Consider the following 19,822-nt stretch of genomic DNA (forward strand, 5'->3'; position numbering starts at 1 on the left):
ATGGACAGGATAAATGTCCAGTACTGTACAGGAGTTAAGAGTCCAGTAGTCACTGCACAGTCTATAGGTGCCATTTTGTCTAACAATACCATCTTGCTAAAGCTCCTCTGTAACCAGCTTAGCCACATGGAGCTAACATATGTGGCCTGAGTCAGATTGGTGAGCCCAGCGTGGTATTTATTTTATGAAGTGTTTCCTTCGTAATATCACACTGTCTCAATTGCAAATGTAAATCTGATGCAGAAGGGTAAGCACACACAACAGGTGCATGAGCACCAGAAGAAGAAAGCCCTGGACCGACCCATGGTGGTGCTGGTATAGTTGTTGCAGGCTGCACCGATGGTGTGTGGATGTCTGCTGCTCGCTGCTCGACGTCCGCAGACTCGTTCATGATGACGCTGCTCCTGAGTGTGCTGTTCCAAGTACAAACACGCCGCTATGAGATCGTGTGCAGACGCGCAAATTATGCGATGTATAGTGTGGTTCTCTTCGTGAGGAGAAGCTTTTCGTGTTGTTTGATGATGTATTGCCGAGTCTTTTGGAGCAATTTTAGCGCTGGTGATAGGTAGCCTCATAGTATCTGTCAAAGGAATTGACAGTCTGCGAGCTGGAGTCTATAGTTGTGTTTGCGTGTGGCACGGTAGGGCGCTGATGATTACTGTCACAGAATGTTCACTGCAATGGTGTAGGAGAGTTCCCTTTACCAAATCGGTTTAGAGATGAGAACGACTTAGAAAGGCAGCCACAGTACTGGACCGTTGATCTACATCTACATCTACATCCATAATCCGCAAGCCACCTGACGGTGTGTGGCGGAGGGTACCTTGAGTACTTCTATCCGTTCTCCCTTCTATTCCAGTCTCGTATTGTTCGTGGAAAGAAGGATTGTCGGTATGCCTCTGTGTGGGCTCTAATCTCTCTGTTTTTATCCTCATAGTCTCTTCGCAAGATATAGGTAGGAGGGAGCAATATACTGCTTGACTCCTCAGTGAAGGTATGTTCTCGAAACTTCAACAAAAGCCCGTACCGAGCTACTGGGCGTCTCTCCTGCAGAGTCTTCCACTGGAGTTTATCTATCATCTCCATAATGCTTTCGCGATTACTAATTGATCCTGTAACGAAGCGCGCTGCTCTCCATTGGATCTTCTCTATCTCTTCTATCAACCCTATCTGGTAAGGATCCCACACTGCTGAGCAGTATTCAAGCAGTGGGCGAACAATGTCAGTGATGAAAAATTGCCAAGAGAATTATCTAAGTCCAAGGTTCGATATGTAGTTCCATGCACAACAATGTACAAATCGTCTGCAGTCTGGAGTTGAAACAGAGGTTTTCCTGTTTGTGGCCGTTCGCATGGTATGACACTCACTTCAGACCCAGTGGCAATGAGAAAATATTGGTTGCAAGGGTAATCCACGATTTAGAGTCTGCCCCAAGAGAATGGTGTGTAATGAGATTGGTTCACATGACAAGGCATTAGGCGACTTGAATTGGTGCAACGAGCTGGATCTTTATCCCATGTGGATATTCATGAAATGTTGCACAGTTCATTCTCTCTCGCCAAAACGGTCATGAAACCAACAAAGGCCTAGTCATGTCTTCTTGTTGGTGAACGGTCAGTCGTTGTTAGTTGGCCATGCATTTGTTATGGCTGGCTGGGGATCCCTGCCGCAGTGCGTGCAGGTGACGTCATCCTTGATGGTGTCCGTGTATGCTCAGAGTCATTTGGCTGCCTGCTGCTGCGTGTCATGGCATGGTTCCCTAGTGAGGTAGGGCTGGTCATTATTGTTTGGTGAATTAAAGCATTGTCACTGTTGTAACACGGTTAGGAGTCAGTCCATAAAAATTAACTGTACCTGGGGAGATAAATTTATAATCCATAGTGCTCATGGACTGTAATCTAGCACAATTGTTGCATCAATCAATATTTGGAGACATCTCTGGCGATCATCATAAATAAACTGAAGCAAGTGTTGTTGCAGCATTCGTACGAGGCACTGGATAAACAGTATCTTCACCATGTTGCATTTTTGGTAGCCAGGGGTGACAAAATAACATCAGCGTGCTCATCGAGGTGGCACAGTAATGTGACAAACATGGAGCTGTCCTCTTCCGGTATTGTCAAACATACATCATTTTTCGCTTTCAGATATCTAACCTCGCTAATGGAAGAACACTCAATGGAAAAAATATCCAAGCCGTCGTGGAATATTTGAAATTTGTCCCAAATAAGAAGCAAAATGGTGAAGATTAAGAACATACAAAAACACAACATTCACTACTGTCAGATGTGTAAGTGCGGCAAAAATGTGTTAAGGTCCGATGTTAGCAGACGACGGCACCTTCAAAACTTTCTTCCCCAGAAACGTTGACTGACATGACATGTTGTGACGTACCCTTGACGACCAGTGTGACTTCTACAATTTGAAGTACATTGCGGAATGAATAGGCGTGGCTTGACGTGACAGAGCGTGTAAATTGGTTTATAAGCAACTGTTGCTTTTATTTGTCTGCTAGAGAGTGCACCACAGTGTGAGATACGGTGCTGTGAACGCATAGACTTACTACGTTATTGGTGCCGCCGATAGTCCGAAGTCCTCCGCATATGCCGCAGCTAGACGCTTCACCGAGCAGACTGCAAAGAACACATAAAGAGATCACTGTTCGATCATCGCAAAGACATATATCGGTCCGTTCGACAGTCGACTCGATGCCAATTGCCAATTGAGTCTATGGAATAGTTATTGGAGCGTGTGTGAGCTTGTTGGTGTTTATATTTCATTGTGTGAAACTCTGTAATTCTTGTGTTTGTTGATTATGGCGGGAGTGCCGAGGCACATGCCGAAAGATGCACAAGTAATTTTGGCAATAATGAAAGACATGGGGATACAGGACTATGATCAACGAGTTCTGACACAACTTCTGGAATTCACGTATCGTAAGCATATTGATAAACTGATGCCAATAAATTATTTGTTGTGTAAGAAGGTGACAGTTTGGTTGTGAGCTGGTGAAGCAAACGAATCTGGAACAAAAAAAAAGTTTGTGGTGATAGATAGATCTGTAGGTTATAGTCGCCGTATTGTTTACAGCGTTTGTCGCATGTTTCGTACGTCATTGGTCGAAGCCGACGATTTGTATCGGACAGCCCCGTCTGTCTGGGCTACTCTCAGCAGAAGAATGTAGAAGTGACATTGTACTTCGTTGCAGTTAGCTGCATATCTTGAAGAGCTTCATCCTCTCTCTCTCTCTCTCTCTCTCTCTCTCTCTCTCAAAAGTCACGCAACTGATCACTCAGAAGCTAGATTTGTTTTACACATTTCGTAATTTATTTTACTAGTTCTGTGTGCTAGAGACCCTGTAAAATATTGTCGCATCGAATTGATCACACAGACTATTTATTAATATTCTTCGGAATTAGTGCATAATTTCTAGTTGTTATTGCCTGGAATGGCATAACTGTGTATTACATTGTAATAAGAAAATAACATTAGTAAAAAGCTGTAACAGCGAAATTTACGTTAAGCTGTTATGAAGATATATCCTCTACTTGAGTGCTTCATCATATTGGAAAATTTATAATCTAGTTTCAAAGACGGTGGGAAATTGCGAAATTGTCATGTGTGGATTCTACACGAGATTAATAGTCATTTTCGGCTACAGGAGAGAGAGTAGTTTGTTCAAGCAACCAATCTTCGTGTTGTACAGGCTAGTAGTTCTGACTTCCTCTGCCCTGGTGTTTGGGAATAGTGTTTTAAACAGTGTGTATAGAATTATACAGTTCTTAGTAGTGCTGTTCAAGTAAGAAAAAAAACTTTCAGGTGTGTGCTGCCTTTTGTGGGAGAAATTCAGGACCGCATAAATGTGTTTGCCGATACATATTTTTCCCATTAATTTCTTTAGTATTATGTGGTAGCTTTGGGACATTTGTTGACTTTCTCCAGATGATTGTGTGCCATAACAAATTACCAATTTGCAGTAACAGTGGTAATGAATTTTCCTTTTCTTGTTCGTGTTCCTGGCACATGTCAAACAGATCGTAAATTTATTTGTTAAGTAGGCCTCGGCTATAGGGATCTTACAGTTTAATCTTTTTGTCAGGCTTTAAGCTTAACAACTGTAAGTCTTTTATTTACCTTAAGGTTACATCCAAAATAAATTTTATGTATGACTCTAATCATTTACTAATTGTTGCAACTTATATGATGTATTTTATATGCAAGAAAACTTACAAGGATATTCTAATCAGAGTTATGACAGCCGATACGGCAGATTGATGGATGTCTCCATTCTGTTTGTTTAGTTTCATGTTGTAACATCTGGGTTTTTAGGTTTAGTCCAGTTTGATGCAACCAAAATTCAAGCTTTTCTCCATTGTGGTATTTTCGTCACACTAAAATTTTCTAGGCAAGTTATTTTGAATTAGAATTAATCTTCAGTCTGCAATTAAGGCTAAATGAACATAAATAATGTTGGTAAGTCATTTATATAGAAACATGAAAGAGGGGGGCACACTATTGACCCTGTGGAATTACTGTGTAAATTTTTTTCCTTCAGAGGCATGATTGCTTGACTTTAATGTTACAATACAATTTTCCTTCCCTTCTGTTACAAATGAGCTGAACTACTCTTCATTATCATATACATCCTTATTTTTTTTAGATAAGTAACGAGTGATTTATCAAGTCAGATGCGTTTGTCAGATTACGGAATAGTCATGTGTCCTTTGTAGCAATATCAGCTAAAATTATATAAGAGCAAATGTGTTATTATTTTCAACAGTAAAAACTGATCACAAAAAATAGAAAACAAACTTGGATTTTCCTGATGGCCTTTTATAAAGTCTTACCTAAATATTTAATGTGCATGTTTGATTCCATGGGAATGATTGTGCCCCATGACTTTGACGTAAGCCGGGACAGAAAGGAGGTCAGCATTGGTCATGTCATCTCTCTCTCTCTCTCTCTCTCTCTCTCTCTCTCTCTAGATTTCAACAGAAATGGCAACTATCGTCACAGCCTCATCATAACCAGTCATGTAGACTAAACATAATTATAACAACATATTCTGATCCAACTAATCAATGAGTGTACATATTTGAGTTAGATTAGAATGTGTCATTATAATTGCTTCAGTCTACATGACTACTTATAATGCACTGATGATAGCTGCGCTGTCATTTAAAATCTAGATCTGCAATGCAATAAAAAAAAGAAGGATGCCATTATCATCAATGCTGGCCTTCTTTCTGTTCTAATGTGCAGTATATTCTAAACCACGTGATGGCATTTACATTGCTTTCTTGAGCTTAGCATTCGATACTGCGTTACTAATTCAAAACCAATCTTGTCACCTTTAAAACTATCCTAGACCATGGGCTACATGACATACCAGTATGTCACATCTAGGATCTCATATTTGCATTCATTGGCTTTGCCAACTTGCAACCAAACTGTCCCCTTCCAATCTAACCTAGACCTTGGGGTGTGCTATAGATCAGTCTGTCAGTACAACTAATACAGACAAAAAAGAAACATTGTTAATGTGTGCTCTTTCTGTCTGTTAAATATTTTAATTTTTTGTGTGTGATTGCCCTATATTTGAGAAGTTCAAAACAGTTTTTTAAAATAATTTATCTTGCATCTTTACTGGTGCGCGACGATTTTTCAGTCTGCAGACATTAGTGAAAATTTGAATATCTTTCTGCTGGGTTATGTTACAACATTGCAATTGACATGATTGTTTTTAGAAAAGTGTCCTGTACAACATTGTCTATTACACAAAATACCCTAAATTCAAAAATAACCAGTCAAAATTACCTCCAAGTTTGATGCCCAAATTTTCAAAAATCCACTTTTTAGGCTCAAAAATAACAAACAAGGAGTGATGTATGAGAGTCTATTTTTTTCCCCATAGTTAGTTATCGTACACTACTAGCTTCATATAGAGCAAGAACACTTACAAATGTTTCCTTAATTTTTTATGAATTTTTGAAATTTGAAAATTTTCATTTTTTATAAAGTTTGGGGTTAGTTATCTCAGGTGGAACTGAATATAAAAATATGATTTTTTTCACAGTTTGTACACCTATATGATAGCAACATATTTTAAAAATTTCAACGTTAATGTCTGACTGTGAACAAAGATATGAATTTTTGAAATGAGGGAATAATTCACATTACTCTACAATTGATCTTATGACTGTTGCCAATTCATGTGTGATGTTGCGGGATATAATCAATTGTTATTGAAGTAAGGTAGTGAATTATATACAAAAAGTGGAAACATCACTGAAATTAACATTTATATTATTTTGACATACTTAAAATAAATATTTTCAATTAACATCCTTCGAGATGTGACTGTTCCTAAACCTGGTGATGAATGTTTAGAACACTTATTTCTTCAGACAGCTTCTGTGATACAGAAAAGACCTAACAGTTGCTGTGGTAAGTTCAAGCACTGAAAATTTCCTTAAAACGTTTTTCATTGGTATACAAACGTTTGTCACTAGTAGATTTCTTGAATGACGTTCTTAGGCCAGCAGGGTGGTAAAAATGCCTGAGAGGGCGATGTCCTCACAGAATCCCTCTGCGGGTCCAGGGGTTAGAATAGGCCCGAGGTATTCCTGCCTTTCGTACGAGGCAACTACAAGGAGTTTCATATGTTTCGGCCTTTATGTGACGGTCCCCTGTAGGGTTTGACATCCATTCTTCAAAATTTTCCCAAAGAGCGAGCCAGTTGAGGAAGGGCGCCTTAATAGGTGCGACGTGTCCATAATGCATTGAGATCCTTAGCCCACTTTCTCATCGTCACATTGCTGTCCTGCCCATTCTCCATCTCTTGGGCAAGGACACCATCCTGGGTGCATTTTCACGCATGCACTGTGCAGTTTCGATTTATGTGTCGATGGTGACCATGGACTTCTTTGCACCTGATATCCAGCACGGTAGCCAGTCCGTTGTGGAGGAGCCCGCCATGTACCCTGTTGGTTGTAGCCCCCTGACCACACAGGGATAACTCTGCCGATGCCTGCGCCGTTAACTCCTCACATATGCCAGGGGGTAGATGCCCATCTCCCTGGGGCATCAGGACTCACGGCAAGGGCAATTCTGCCAGGTGTCCCTTGCTGCGACTGGGTGGCTCCCATGGGCAGGGCCCCTGGTCAGAGTGGGTGGCATCAGGGTGGATGACACGCAATGAAGCATAGTCCATCATCTCTTGCTGGTGGTGAAACACCAGCAGCCTCTAAGCGATCACGAGCTCAATTCAATGCACAGAAGTACGACCCCAAAACCGTTCCCCTCCCTGGCCACACCATGGGAGGAATATCAGGCTAAGGATGGCAGCAGATCTTATTCGCCCCGGTACCTTGTATGTTCGAGAGCTGATGGGGAATCTTTTGTGATGATGAAGCCTCAGTTTTTTGTTGAGCATTTAGAGAACAAATTCGGGGAGGTGGAGGGCTTGTCCAAAATGAGGTCTGGGTCAATTTTGATCAAAACAGCATCCTCTGCCCAGTCATGGGAGTTACTCGCTTGTGACAAGCTGGGGGATGTTTCTGTAACCATCATGCCCCATAAGAGTTTAAATATGGTCCAGGGTATCATATTTCATAGAGACCTTCTTTTGCAGTCGAACGATGAGCTGTGTGCCAATTTAGAGTGGTGAGGTGTACATTTCGTCTGGCGAGTCCAACAGGGTCTGAAGGATAATCAGGTTGCCACCTGTGCCTTAATTTTGGCCTTTGAGGGTGATACATTGTCTGACAAGGTCAAGGTGATGGTCTGTCGGTGTGATGTAAAGCCCTATATCCGATGCGGTGCTTTAAGTGCTGGAAGTTTGGCCATATGTCTTCTCACTGTACTTCCAGCATCACATGCTGAGATTGCGGACGCCCATCACATCCCAATACTCCCTGTGCCCCACCTCCCATCTGTGTCAACTGTGGAGAGCACCATTCGCTTTGCTTGCCTTACAGCAGGATTCTCCAGAAAGAAAGGAAAATCGTGGAGTACAAGACCCTGGACAGACTGACCTACACTGAGGCTAAGAGAAAATTCGAACCCCTGCATCCTGTGTGTGTGACATCGTCTTACGCCGCTGCTACAACTTTTCTGGCACCATCAGCTCCGCCAATGCAGGTCACCTCCCAGAGCCGGAAGACTAGACGTGCACCACCTACTTCGGGAGCAACACCCCCCCCCCCCCCCCAACCATTGGCAACATCCGTCCCCACTTCTAAGCCGGAGAAGCATAAGTCTTCTTCAGCTTCTGTAGCTAGGAAGGGATCCCTTGGGTCACTCCCTTCCCAGGTTTCTTCTAGCGGGAAAGACGACACCCACCAGTGGCTGAAGAGCTCAAAATCACCTGGTCGTAGAGCTTCATGCTCATCCTCAGTCCCAGAGACTGAGCCAGTGAAGTCCTCCCAGCCAGGGAAACCCAAGGAGCAGCGAGAGAAATCCAAAACGAAAACCCCTAAGACCAAGGAAATTGCGGTAGCACCCACACCACCACTACCTACAAGCTCTGCAGCTGAGGATGGGGTGGACAGTTTGGCATCCGCTGAGGACCTAGATCACGTCAGACCCTCAGCCACAATGGATATAGACTGCTCAGGCAATAAATCGGTGGCAGCAGGTGACTCTGAAGTGTAAACTGCCTCATTAAATGTACCATGCCTTTCCAGTCACACGATGTGATCCTCCAGTGGAATTGCGGCGATTTTTTCCACTACCTGGCTGAGCTGCGGCAACTGTTAAGCTTTACACCTGGTATCTGCCTTGCCCTCCAGGAAACCTGGTTCCCAGCAATGCCGAGTCCTGCCCTCTGCGGCTATAAGGGATATTACAGTAACCATAGCGACTATAATAGAGTGTCAGGTGGAGTTTCCATTTATGTCCTAGATTCAGTCTGTAGTGAACATGTGCCCCATAAAACCCCTCTTGAAGCTGTGGCTGTCAGAATAAGGACAACACAGGAAATAACTGTCTGCAATGTGTATCTTCCTCCAGATGGTGCAGTACCCTCGAATGTATTAGCTGCACTGGTTGATCAACTCCCTAAACCTTTCCTACTTCTGGGAGATTTTAATGCCCATAACCCCTTGTGGGGTGGTACCATGCTTAGTGGCCGAGGCAGAGATGTCGAAACTTTACTGACATAATTTGACCTTTGCCTCTTAAATACTGGGGCCGCTACACATCTCAGTGTGACTCATGGTAGTTACTTGGCCATTGATTTATCAATTTGCAGCCCATCTATCCACTGGAGAGCACATAATGACCTGTGTGGTAGTGACCACTTCCCCATCTTCCTGTCACTGCCCCAGTGTCAGACACATTAGACGCCTACCGAGATGGGCTTTGAACAAGGCGGATTGGGGAACTTTCACCTCTGCTGTCACCGCTGAATCTCCCCCACACAGTAACATCGATGTGATGGTTGAGCAAGTGACTAGCACAGTTGTTTCTGCTGCAGAAAATGCGATCCCTCTCTCTTTAGGGTGCCCAAGACTTAAGGCAGACCCTTGGTGGTCGCTGGAACTCGCTGAAGCAATTAAGGAGCGTCGGCAAGCTCTACAGTGGCATAAGGGGCACCCTTCCCTGGAGCAACTCATAGCCTTTAAATAACTCCGTGCCCGTGTTCACTACCTTATCAAACAATGGAAGGAGGAGTGTTGGGAGAGATACGTCTCCACCATTGGGTACCACACGTCACCTTCCCAAGTCTGGGCAAAGATCAAACGTCTTTTCGGGTATCAGACCCCTACAGCTGTCCCCGGTGTTACCATAAATGGCGAGTTATGTACCGACGCAAACGCGATTGCCGAGCACTTTCCTGGGCACTTTGCTCGAGCCTCTGTGTCGGAGAATTACCCTCAAGCCTTTCTCACACTCAAACGAGGCTGGAATGGAACACCCTCTCATTCACTACACGCTGCAGTGAATCCTATAACACCCCCTTTACAGAGTGGGAGCTCCTTGCAGATTGCCCTGACACAGCTCCTGGGCCTGATCGCATCCTCAGCCAGATGATAAAACATCCTCTCATCTGACTACAAGTGACATCTTCTCGTCATCTTCAACCGGATGTGGTGTGATGGCATCTTTCCATCGCAGTGGTGGGAGAGCATCGTCATTCTGGTGCTCAAACCCGGTAAAATCCCTCTTGATGTGGATAGGTATCGACCGATCAGCCTCACCAACGTTCTTTGTAAGCTGCTGGAACGTATGGTATGTCAGTGGTTGGGTTGGGTCCTGGAGTCACATGGATTGCTGGCTCCATGTCAGGATGGCTTCCGCCAGGGTCACTCTACCACTGATAATCTTGTGCACATCGAGTCTGCCATCCGAACAGCCTTTTCCAGACAGCAACACCTGATTGCCGTCTTTTTTGACTTACGTAAAGCATACGACACGACTTGGTGACACCATATCCTTGCCACATTGTGTGAGTGGGGTCTCCAGGGACCACTCCCAGTTTTTATCCAAAACTTCTTGTCGCTCCATACTTTCCGTGTCCAAGTTGGTGACTCCTGTAGTTCCATCCATATCCAGGAGAATGGAGTCCCGCAGGGCTATGTATTGAGTGTGTCTCTATTTTTAGTGGCCATTAACGGTCTAGCAGCAGTTGGGCCCTCTGTCTCCCCTTCTCTGTATGCAGATGACTTCTGCATTTTGTACTGCTGCTCCAGTACTGTTGTTGCTGAGTGATGCCTCCATGGAGCCATCCACAAGGCGCAGTCATGGGCTGTAGCCCACGGCTACCAGTTCTCAGCCACAAAGTCGTGTGTCATGCACTTCTGTCGTCGTCGTACTGTTCATCCAGAACCCCCACTTTAACTTAATGACAATCCACTCACTGTAGTGGAGACATATCAATTCTTAGGACTGGTTTTCGGTACTGGATTGACTTGGCTCCCTCATCTTTGTCAGCTTAAGCAGAAATGCTGGCAGCACCTCAATGCCTTCCGTTGCCTGAGCAACACCAATTGGGGTGCAGATCGCTGCACACTGCTGAAGCTGTACAGAGCCCTTGTCCAATCCCGAATTGACTATGGGAGTGTGGTTTATGGTTCGGCGGCACCTTCAGCATTGCATTTACTCAACCCTGTGCACCACTGTGGGGTTCGATTGGTGTCAAGAGCTTTTAGGATAGTCAGGTGACCAGGGTACTGGTGGAGGCTGGTGTCCCTCCACTACAGATCAGACGTGCACAACTGCTTGCCAGTTACGCAGCACGCATTCATAGTTCATGTGCGCATCCGAATAACCATCTGCTTTTCCTGCCTGTGGCAGTCCATCTCCCGCATTGGTGGCCCAGGTCGGGGCTAATGATTGCGGTTCGCGTGCGGTCCCTTCTCTCCGAACTGCAGCCCTTCCCTTTACCATCTCTGCTGGCCGCACGTTCACGTACACCCCCCCCCCCCCCCCCCCCCCCAGGGGGTCCACAACTCTTTTGTGGATACGTGCGTAGCGAGCATGGGACCCCGAGCTAATGTGGTCTTCCTTCCTTTCCGGGCTGCATACTTTCCCTTTCCGCATCCTTCCCCATCCCCCCTCTTCGCCCTCCTCCCCTCACCTCCGCCCTTCCCTTTCTCCCACTCTGGGAGTATGTTTCGTGCCTACGTCCGGAGACGGACGCTCGAAACTGTAACAAATTCTTTGCTTTCTCCGCTTGCAAGTCTTCGTTCTTCCTTTGTCCTTCTCTTTTCCTTACCTCTTCTCCTTGCCCTTTTCTCCGCTGCGGCATTTGAGACATCTCTTCTTTCCTTTCCCTTTCTCTTTTTTCCTCCCTGTGCGTGTCTGAAGGCTGACCCACACATTGCCATGCGTAGCCGGTGATGGGGTTACGCGTAATTCCCCACCCCGGGTAGACAGGTAGGACATGTACATACCCCCTGGTAACGGCCAGGCCTAGGGAGGGGTGATTACCCGAGCTGCTACCTTCCGAAAGTGCCGATTGGTCCCTCCGTCTGTTTGTCGGGAGGTGTGACCTGAGGTGTGAACAATCACCTAAGGCGGGTGTGCCCTCGGCGAGGGCCCCCACAAGGGAGGAGCGCGCCATCGGAGACGCCGGTAATCATGGGGGATTCTTCCGCAATGGTTTCCTCACCTTCCACTATGTCAGCTCACAAGTGTAAGTTCAATGAGTCTCAGCCACAGATAGTCCTTTCATCGTTGCCACATTTCCTTGCTGTTTCTCGGTCTGATGAAGGTCACGACTTCTCCATGGTCAACCCTTTCATTATTCAGAAAGGTGTCGACGCAATTGCAGGTCCTGTAAAGTCTTGTTCCAGATTACGAAATGGCACCTTGTTGTTAGAAACAGTCAGTGCCCTCTAGGCACAAAAGTTGCTGCGTACGTCACTGCTACACACCTTCCCTGTCCGGGTGGAACCTCACCATACTTTAAATTCGTCACGTGGGGTCGTTTATACACGCTCCCTCGACGGATTGTCTGACGAGGAAATTCAACACTACCTGTCTGACCAGGGCGTAACGACTGTTCATAGAGTTATGAAAAGGGTTGACATGAACATCATTCCAACCCGCACTGTCTTCTTGACATTTGACAAAGTTCAACTCCCATCGAAAATCAAAGCAGGCTATGAGATAATTTCCATTCGCCCTTACATCCCAAACCCTACGCGTTGCTATTGGTGTCAGCGGTTCAATCACACCAGCCAGTCCTGTTCCAATCCGGCCAAATGTGTTACGTGTGGCAAGGATGCCCATGAAGGTGCTTGTCCACCTCCATCCCCTCGTTGCATCAACTGTATGGGTGACCACGCTGCTTCCTCTCGAGATTGCCCCATTTGTAAAGACGAAAAGCTCATTCAGGAAATCAGAGTGAAGGAAAAGGTGTCGACCTTTGCTGCTCGAAAATTATTCGGCAGTCGACAGCCCACCGCCCACCGTGCCTCAGACAGGAAAATACAGCACTGTCCTTGCCTCTCCTCGGCTAACAAAGGAGGCGGCCACGCAGACTTGTGACCTTACCTTTAGTGCCACGGTCATCAGATCGGCCAGCGCAAAGATCGCCCGTTCGACCTCCCCACTTTCGCCTGCCCACTCTATGGCTCACCCTTCATCGGGTTCTGCTAAATTTCGAACGCAAAAGTCAGACACCAAGACTTCGAAAAAAGAGCATACTCGTGAAGATTTTTTACGTACCCCAACTTCACAACCATCGGTTCCTCCTTCATCTAAACATCATGTTTCCAAGAAGGCTAGTAAGAAACCCAGTTCCTCTCCTTCACCGCCAAGGCATGTCTCATCTACAGCACCACCTGGCGGTAATCGCCCTCGGCTGTCTTCTGTGTCGCCGAGGTGCACTGCTGGCGGCTGATCAACCGGCCGATTGCTGGTGGCAGGAGCTGCTCCTGAACAACCTATGGATCAGGATCTTCTGCCTTCGGCTGAATGCCATTCCATGCTGTCGGTCGCAAGCTCTGAGCAGTCGCTAAGTTGACGGCAACCTTTGTCACATTCCTCCATTTTCTGTTCACCTTATGTCCATTATCCACTGGAATATCCGCGGCATTCGAGCCAATCGGGATGAATTGTCAATCCTCTTACGATCCTACTCGCCGGTCATCTTCTGTCTTCAGGAAACAAAGCTGCGTCCCCATGACTGCTTTGTTCTCCCCCATTTTCAGTTCGTCCAATTTGATCTCCCCTCTGTTGAAGGCACTCCAGCACATGGAGGACTCATCATTCTTCTCCATGATACTCTCCATTATCACCCAATCCCCTTAAACACTTCCTACCAAGCTGTCGCTGTCCGTCTTTCCCTTTCTGGATATACCTTTTCTCTTTGTACTGTATACATTCCATCATCCAGACCAATGGCACGAGCTGATCTCCTTCATCTTCTTGGTCAGCTTCCACCCCCCTATTTGCTGGTTGGGGACTTCAATGCCCACCACCCGCTTTGGGGTTCTCCACATCTTTGTCCGTGTGGCTCACTATTGCTAGACGTCTTCCACCAAGCGGATCTAGTTTGCCTCCACGACAAATTTCTCTCATTTGGACCTTTCGGTCGGTACTGTTCCGCTAGCTCGGCGCTTCGAATGGTTTGCCCTTGATGATACACACTCGAGTGACCACTTTCCATGTGTCCTTAGACTGCAGCCTCAACAGCCATATATGCGCCTGCGACGCTGGAAGTTTGCCCAAGCCGATTGGACACTTTTTTCGTCTCTAGCGACATTCGATGACCGTCACTTTCCTAGCGTCGACGATGAGGTCACACATATTACAGACGTTATTCTTACAGCTGCGGAACATTCAATACCACGCACTTCCGCATTGCCCCGGCGCCCCCCAGTTCCTTGGTGGAAGGCGGCATGCCGTGACACAATACGTGAGCGGTGATGTGCTCTTTGCGTTTTCCGCCACCATCCTACTTTGGCCAACTGTATTCGCTATAAGCAGTTCCGAGCGCGATGCCGTCGTGTCATTCGCGATAGCAAGAAGGAAAGCTGGAAATTCTTTACTAGCTCATTTAACACCTTCACTCCCTCCTCGGAAGTTTGGAGTCGGATTCGACGGTTCTCAGGTGCGCCTTGTTTCTCCCCGGTCTCTGGGCTCACTGTCGTGCATGATACATTAGTGGACCCCGTCGTAATTTCTAACTCATTGGGTCAACACTTTGGTGAGATTTCAAGCTCTTCAAATTACCCGCCAGCATTTCTCCCGAAGAAACGTGCAGCGGAAGTGCGACTTCTTGCTTTCTCCTCTCAAAATCGCGAAAGCTACAATACTGTTTTCTCCATGCGGGAACTCCAACATGCACTCTCTTCTTCTCGCTCCTCCGCCCCAGGACCGGATGGTATCCACATCCAAATGTTGCTGCATTTATCATACCATAGTCTGCTTTACCTCCTTCGCCTTTATAATCGAATTTGGACCGACAGTACTTTTCCCAGACGATGGCGGGAAGCTATCGTCATTCCTGTTCCGAAACCTGGAAAGGACAAACATCTCCCCTCTAGCTATCGCCCCATTTCTCTCACGAGTAGTGTATGTAAGGTTTTGGAGCGTATGGTGAATAACCGTTTAGCTTGGTGGCTGGAGTCCCGCAGTCTTTTAACACCTGCCCAATGCGGTTTCCGAAAGCATCGTTCTGCAGTTGACCATCTTGTTGCTCTCTCCACTTATATCATGAACAATTTTCTCCGGAAACGCCAAACGGTAGCAATATTTTTTGATTTGGAGAGAGCATACGATACCTGTTGGAGGACAGGCATCCTTCGCACGCTGTTCTCTTGGGGCTTTAGAGATCGGCTGCCCCTTTTTCTTCAAGAATGTATGGCAGAGCACACATTTAGGGTGCGGGTGAACACCACTCTCTCCCGTACTTTCTCCCAAGAAAACGGGGTACCCCAGGGCTCCGTGCTGAGTGTTGTACTGTTTGCCATTGCCATAAATCCAATTATGGACTGTCCTTCCCCATGTCTCAGGCTCCCTCTTTGTGGACGATTTTGCGATCTACTACAGCTCTCAATGGACCAGCCTTCTTGAACGACGTCTTCAAGAATGTCTCGATCGCCTCCACTCTTGGAGCATCGAAACTGGCTTCCGCTTTTCTCCCAGTAAGACCGTTTGTGTTAATTTTTGGCGTCATAAGGAGTTTTTTCCACCCTCCTTACATCTAGGACCTGTCACACTTCTGTTTTCGGACGTCGCTAAATTCTTGGGTCTTATGTTTGACAGAAAACTGTGCTGGTCCTCCCACGTTTCCTATCTTTCGGCTCGCTGTCTGCGATCCCTCAACACCCTCCGTGTCCTGAATGGTACCTCCTGGGGAGCGGACTGCGTGGTCCTTCTCTGCCTCTATCGCGCCTTAGTGCGCTCGAAATTGGACTATGGAAGCATAGTTTACTCCTCTGCTCAGCCGTCTATTCTTCGGCGTCTCGACTCTATCCACCACCGTGGATTACATTTAGTGTCTGGAACTTTTTACACCAGCCCTGTGGAAAGCCTTTATGCTGAGACTGCTGAACCTCCGCTGTCCAATCAGCGAGCTGTCCTTCTGAGTCGTTATGCTAGCCATCTGTCTTTTTTCTGTTTTCGGACGTCGCTAAATTCTTGGGTCTTATGTTTGACAGAAAACTGTGCTGGTCCTCCCACGTTTCCTATCTTTCGGCTCGCTGTCTGCGATCCCTCAACACCCTCCGTGTCCTGAATGGTACCTCCTGGGGAGCGGACCGCGTGGTCCTTCTCTGCCTCTATCGCGCCTTAGTGCGCTCGAAATTGGACTATGGAAGCATAGTTTACTCCTCTGCTCAGCTGTCTATTCTTCGGCGTCTCGACTCTATCCACCACCGTGGATTACATTTAGTGTCTGGAACTTTTTACACCAGCCCTGTGGAAAGCCTTTATGCTGAGACTGCTGAACCTCCGCTGTCCAATCAGCGAGCTGTCCTTCTGAGTCGTTATGCTAGCCATCTGTCTTTTTTCTGTTTTCGGACGTCGCTAAATTCTTGGGTCTTATGTTTGACAGAAAACTGTGCTGGTCCTCCCACGTTTCCTATCTTTCGGCTCGCTGTCTGCGATCCCTCAACACCCTCCATGTCCTGAATGGTACCTCCTGGGGAGCGGACCGCGCGGTCCTTCTCTGCCTCTATCGCGCCTTAGTGCGTTCGAAATTGGACTATGGAAGCATAGTTTACTCCTCTGCTCAGCCGTCTATTCTTCGGCGTCTCGACTCTATCCACCACCGTGGATTACATTTAGTGTCTGGAACTTTTTACACCAGCCCTGTGGAAAGCCTTTATGCTGAGACTGCTGAACCTCCGCTGTCCAATCAGCGAGCTGTCCTTCTGAGTCGTTATGCTAGCCATCTGTCTTCCATGCCTGCTAATCCGGCCCATGACATTTTTTTCGACGTCTTCTAGGATGTAGGGTATGCAGGCCGCCCTTCCTCCCTACTACCACCGGGAGTCCGCTTCCATCAACTGCTCCATTCTCTTTCCTTCCGCTTTCCTAAAACCTTCTTGACAACTTGGGGTACAGCACCGAATTTCCCAAGGATGGTACCCCTTCACTTGTTTATCGTTGGGCATTTGCTGCTCTATGTGCACAAATGAAGGAAGCCACATTTATTTACACTGATAGCTCGAAAATATCGTTAGGTGTAGGGAGTGCCTATATTGTTGGTGACACCCCCAATCGATTTCGGCTTCCCGACCAGTGTTCGGTTTATACTGCGGAGCTTTACGCTGTTCTCCAGGCTGTCCAATACATCTGCCGCCATCAGCGGATACAGTATGTTATCTGTTCAGATCCTCTCAGCTCTCTCCTCAGTCTCCAAGCTCTCTACCCTGTCCGCCCTCTGGTCCACCGGATTCAGGACTGCCTGCGCTTGCTCCATTTGGGGGGCGTCTCTGTTGCGTTCCTCTGGCTCCCAGGACACGTTGGTATCTGTGGCAATGAGGTGGCCGATATAGCGGCCAAGGCTGCAGTCTATCTTCTTCGGCCAGCTATTCGATCGATTCCCTTCGCCGATCTACGGAGCGTTTTATGTAGTCGTGTTGTTCTTTTATGGCACGCACATAGGTCGACACTTCCCCATAATAAATTGCGGGACATGAAAGCTCTTCTCTGTGCTTGGACCTCTTCCTCCTGATCGCGTCGTCGGGAGGAGGTAATTTTAACTAGATTCCAGATAGGGCACTGTCTTTTTAGCCATCGACATCTTTTAAGCGGCGATCCTCCCCCACTCTGTCCCCACTGCTCTCAGCTGTGGACGGTAAGACACCTTTTAATTGAGTGCCCCTATTTTACTCCGTTACGCCCCCGTCTACAGCTGTCGCCTGATCTATCTTCCATTTTAGCAGATGACACGCGCTCGGCCGATCGCATTCTCGAGTTTATTAGTGCCAGTGAGATGACGTCAGTCATTTGAAGCTCTTTTTGGGCACAACCAACCCCTTTCTGTAGTGGATTTTTAAGCTTTTCTTCTCCTTTTAGTTTCTCCAATTTTTTGAGTTTCGTTCCCATTGCTGCTGCTTTCCATTTTCGTTTTTTACCGTTCCTAAGTCACAGACCGGGTGCTAATGACCATAGCAGTTTTGCGCCCTAAAACCAAACCAAAACAAAAGCAAAAAACGTTCACGTACGCCTTCATGGTGTACACCTCGGCCGCAGCTTCTCCTGGACCTTTAGCATGGCCCTAAGGACTCGGTTAACCTCGCTGCTCTCCGCTGTCAATTCCTCTTGATTCTTGACGTGTTCCGGGACTCTGAAGTGGTTTACACCGACTCCTCAGTGGCTGATGGTCATGTAGACTTCGCATATGTTCATGGAGGACATTTTGAGTAGCACTTCTTGCCAGTTGGCTGCAGTGTTTTCACTGCAGAGCTGGCGGCCGTATCTCGTGCTCTTGAGTACATCCGCTCATGCCCTGGCGAGTCATTTCTCCTGTGTACTGACTCATTGAGCAGCCTACAACCTATCGACCAATGCTACCCTCGCCACCCTCTGGTAGCGTCCATTCAGGAGTCCATCTATGCACTGGAACAGTCCTGCCGCTTCGTGGTGTTTGTGTGGTCCCCAGGACACGTTGGAATTCCCGGCAACGAACTTGCCGACAGGCTGGCCAAACAGGCGACGTGGAAACCGCTGTTGGAGATAAGCATCTCCGAAGCTGACCTGCATTCTGTCTTACACCGCAGGGTTTTCCAGCTTTGGGAAATGGAATGGCATAACAGCACACATAACAAACTGCATGTCATTAAGGAGACTATAAATGTGTGGAAGTCTTCCGTGCGGGCCTCTCGCAGGGAATCAGTTGCACTCTGCCGGTTCCACACTCTGCCGTGGCTAACGCATGGATACCTACTCAGTCGCTGTGGCTCCCAAATGACAGTCGTCCACTTCTTGCTGGACTGCCCACTTTTAGCTGCTCTGCAGCAGACTTTTAACTTTCCCAGCATCCTGCCTTCGGTGTTGGGCGACAATGCCTCCACAGCAGCTTTAGTTTTACCTTTTATCCGCGAGAGTGAGTTTTATACTTCTATGTAAGTTTTAGCACATGTCCTTTGTCCCTCTGTCTCTTCCACCCTAGAGCTTTTGGGGTGGAGGTTTTAATGTGTTACAGAGTGGCTGGCTTTCCCTTTTTATTGGGTGGCCAGCCACTGTAATTTGCTTTCATGTTTTACTCTCTTCTGTTACTAGCATCTCTGTTTTCTTGTCCTCATTTGTTCCTTTTAGTGTTTGTTGCCTTCCCTTCATTCTTGTGGCTTTTCCTTTCTTTCCGTTTTGTGTTTTATGTTTCGTCCATTTTATTCTCAAACTTGTGGCACTGTTTTATTAGGAACAAGGGACCGATGACTTGTTTGGTCCCTTCTCCCACCTTTAAACCAACCAACCATTCATCCTCCCAGAGAAGGTCAAGGTAATGGTGTATCAGTGTTATGTGAAACCTTATATTCCACCACGGATGAGATGCTTTAAATGCTTACGGTTTGGACACGTCTTACTGCTGCACCACTGATCCCCTCTTTGGTGACTGTGGGTGCCCCCTCCATGAGGGGAGTGCCTGTGCTCCCCCACCATTGTGTGTAAATTGTCATGGACAGCATTCTCCACGCTCGCCTGTATGCCCAGTGTTTGTGAAAGAAAGGAGGGTTCTAGAGTACAAAACCTTAGATTGGCTCACCTACACTGAGGCTCATCAAAAGTATGACCGGCTCCATCCCATGTCTATGTCTTCTACTTTTGCTTCTGTTATGTCCATTCCCCCTCCTACCCCCTGCTCTTCCCAGCCCCACCCCATTCGCCCCATGCCTTCAGCCTCCTCCTCCCACTCCAC

The 19,822-nt window shown here is 46.9% G+C and overlaps 1 protein-coding gene across 1 annotated transcript in view; it reads left to right on the plus strand.

The window, feature by feature from the left end:
- Nucleotides 1-2,716: 2,716 nt before the first annotated feature.
- LOC124777751 (transcription initiation factor TFIID subunit 9-like) overlaps nt 2,717-19,822 on the plus strand; it is a 106,435-nt gene continuing 89,329 nt past the window's right edge. Inside the window, exon 1 of the mRNA XM_047253253.1 lies at nt 2,717-2,936. Within this exon, the coding sequence (XP_047109209.1) occupies nt 2,816-2,936 (121 nt within the window). The 5' untranslated portion in view covers nt 2,717-2,815. The remainder of the gene's footprint in view (nt 2,937-19,822) is intronic.

The sequence above is a fragment of the Schistocerca piceifrons genome, chromosome 2 (genome assembly GCF_021461385.2).
Source record: "Schistocerca piceifrons isolate TAMUIC-IGC-003096 chromosome 2, iqSchPice1.1, whole genome shotgun sequence".
Classification (NCBI taxonomy): Eukaryota; Metazoa; Arthropoda; class Insecta; order Orthoptera; family Acrididae; genus Schistocerca; species Schistocerca piceifrons.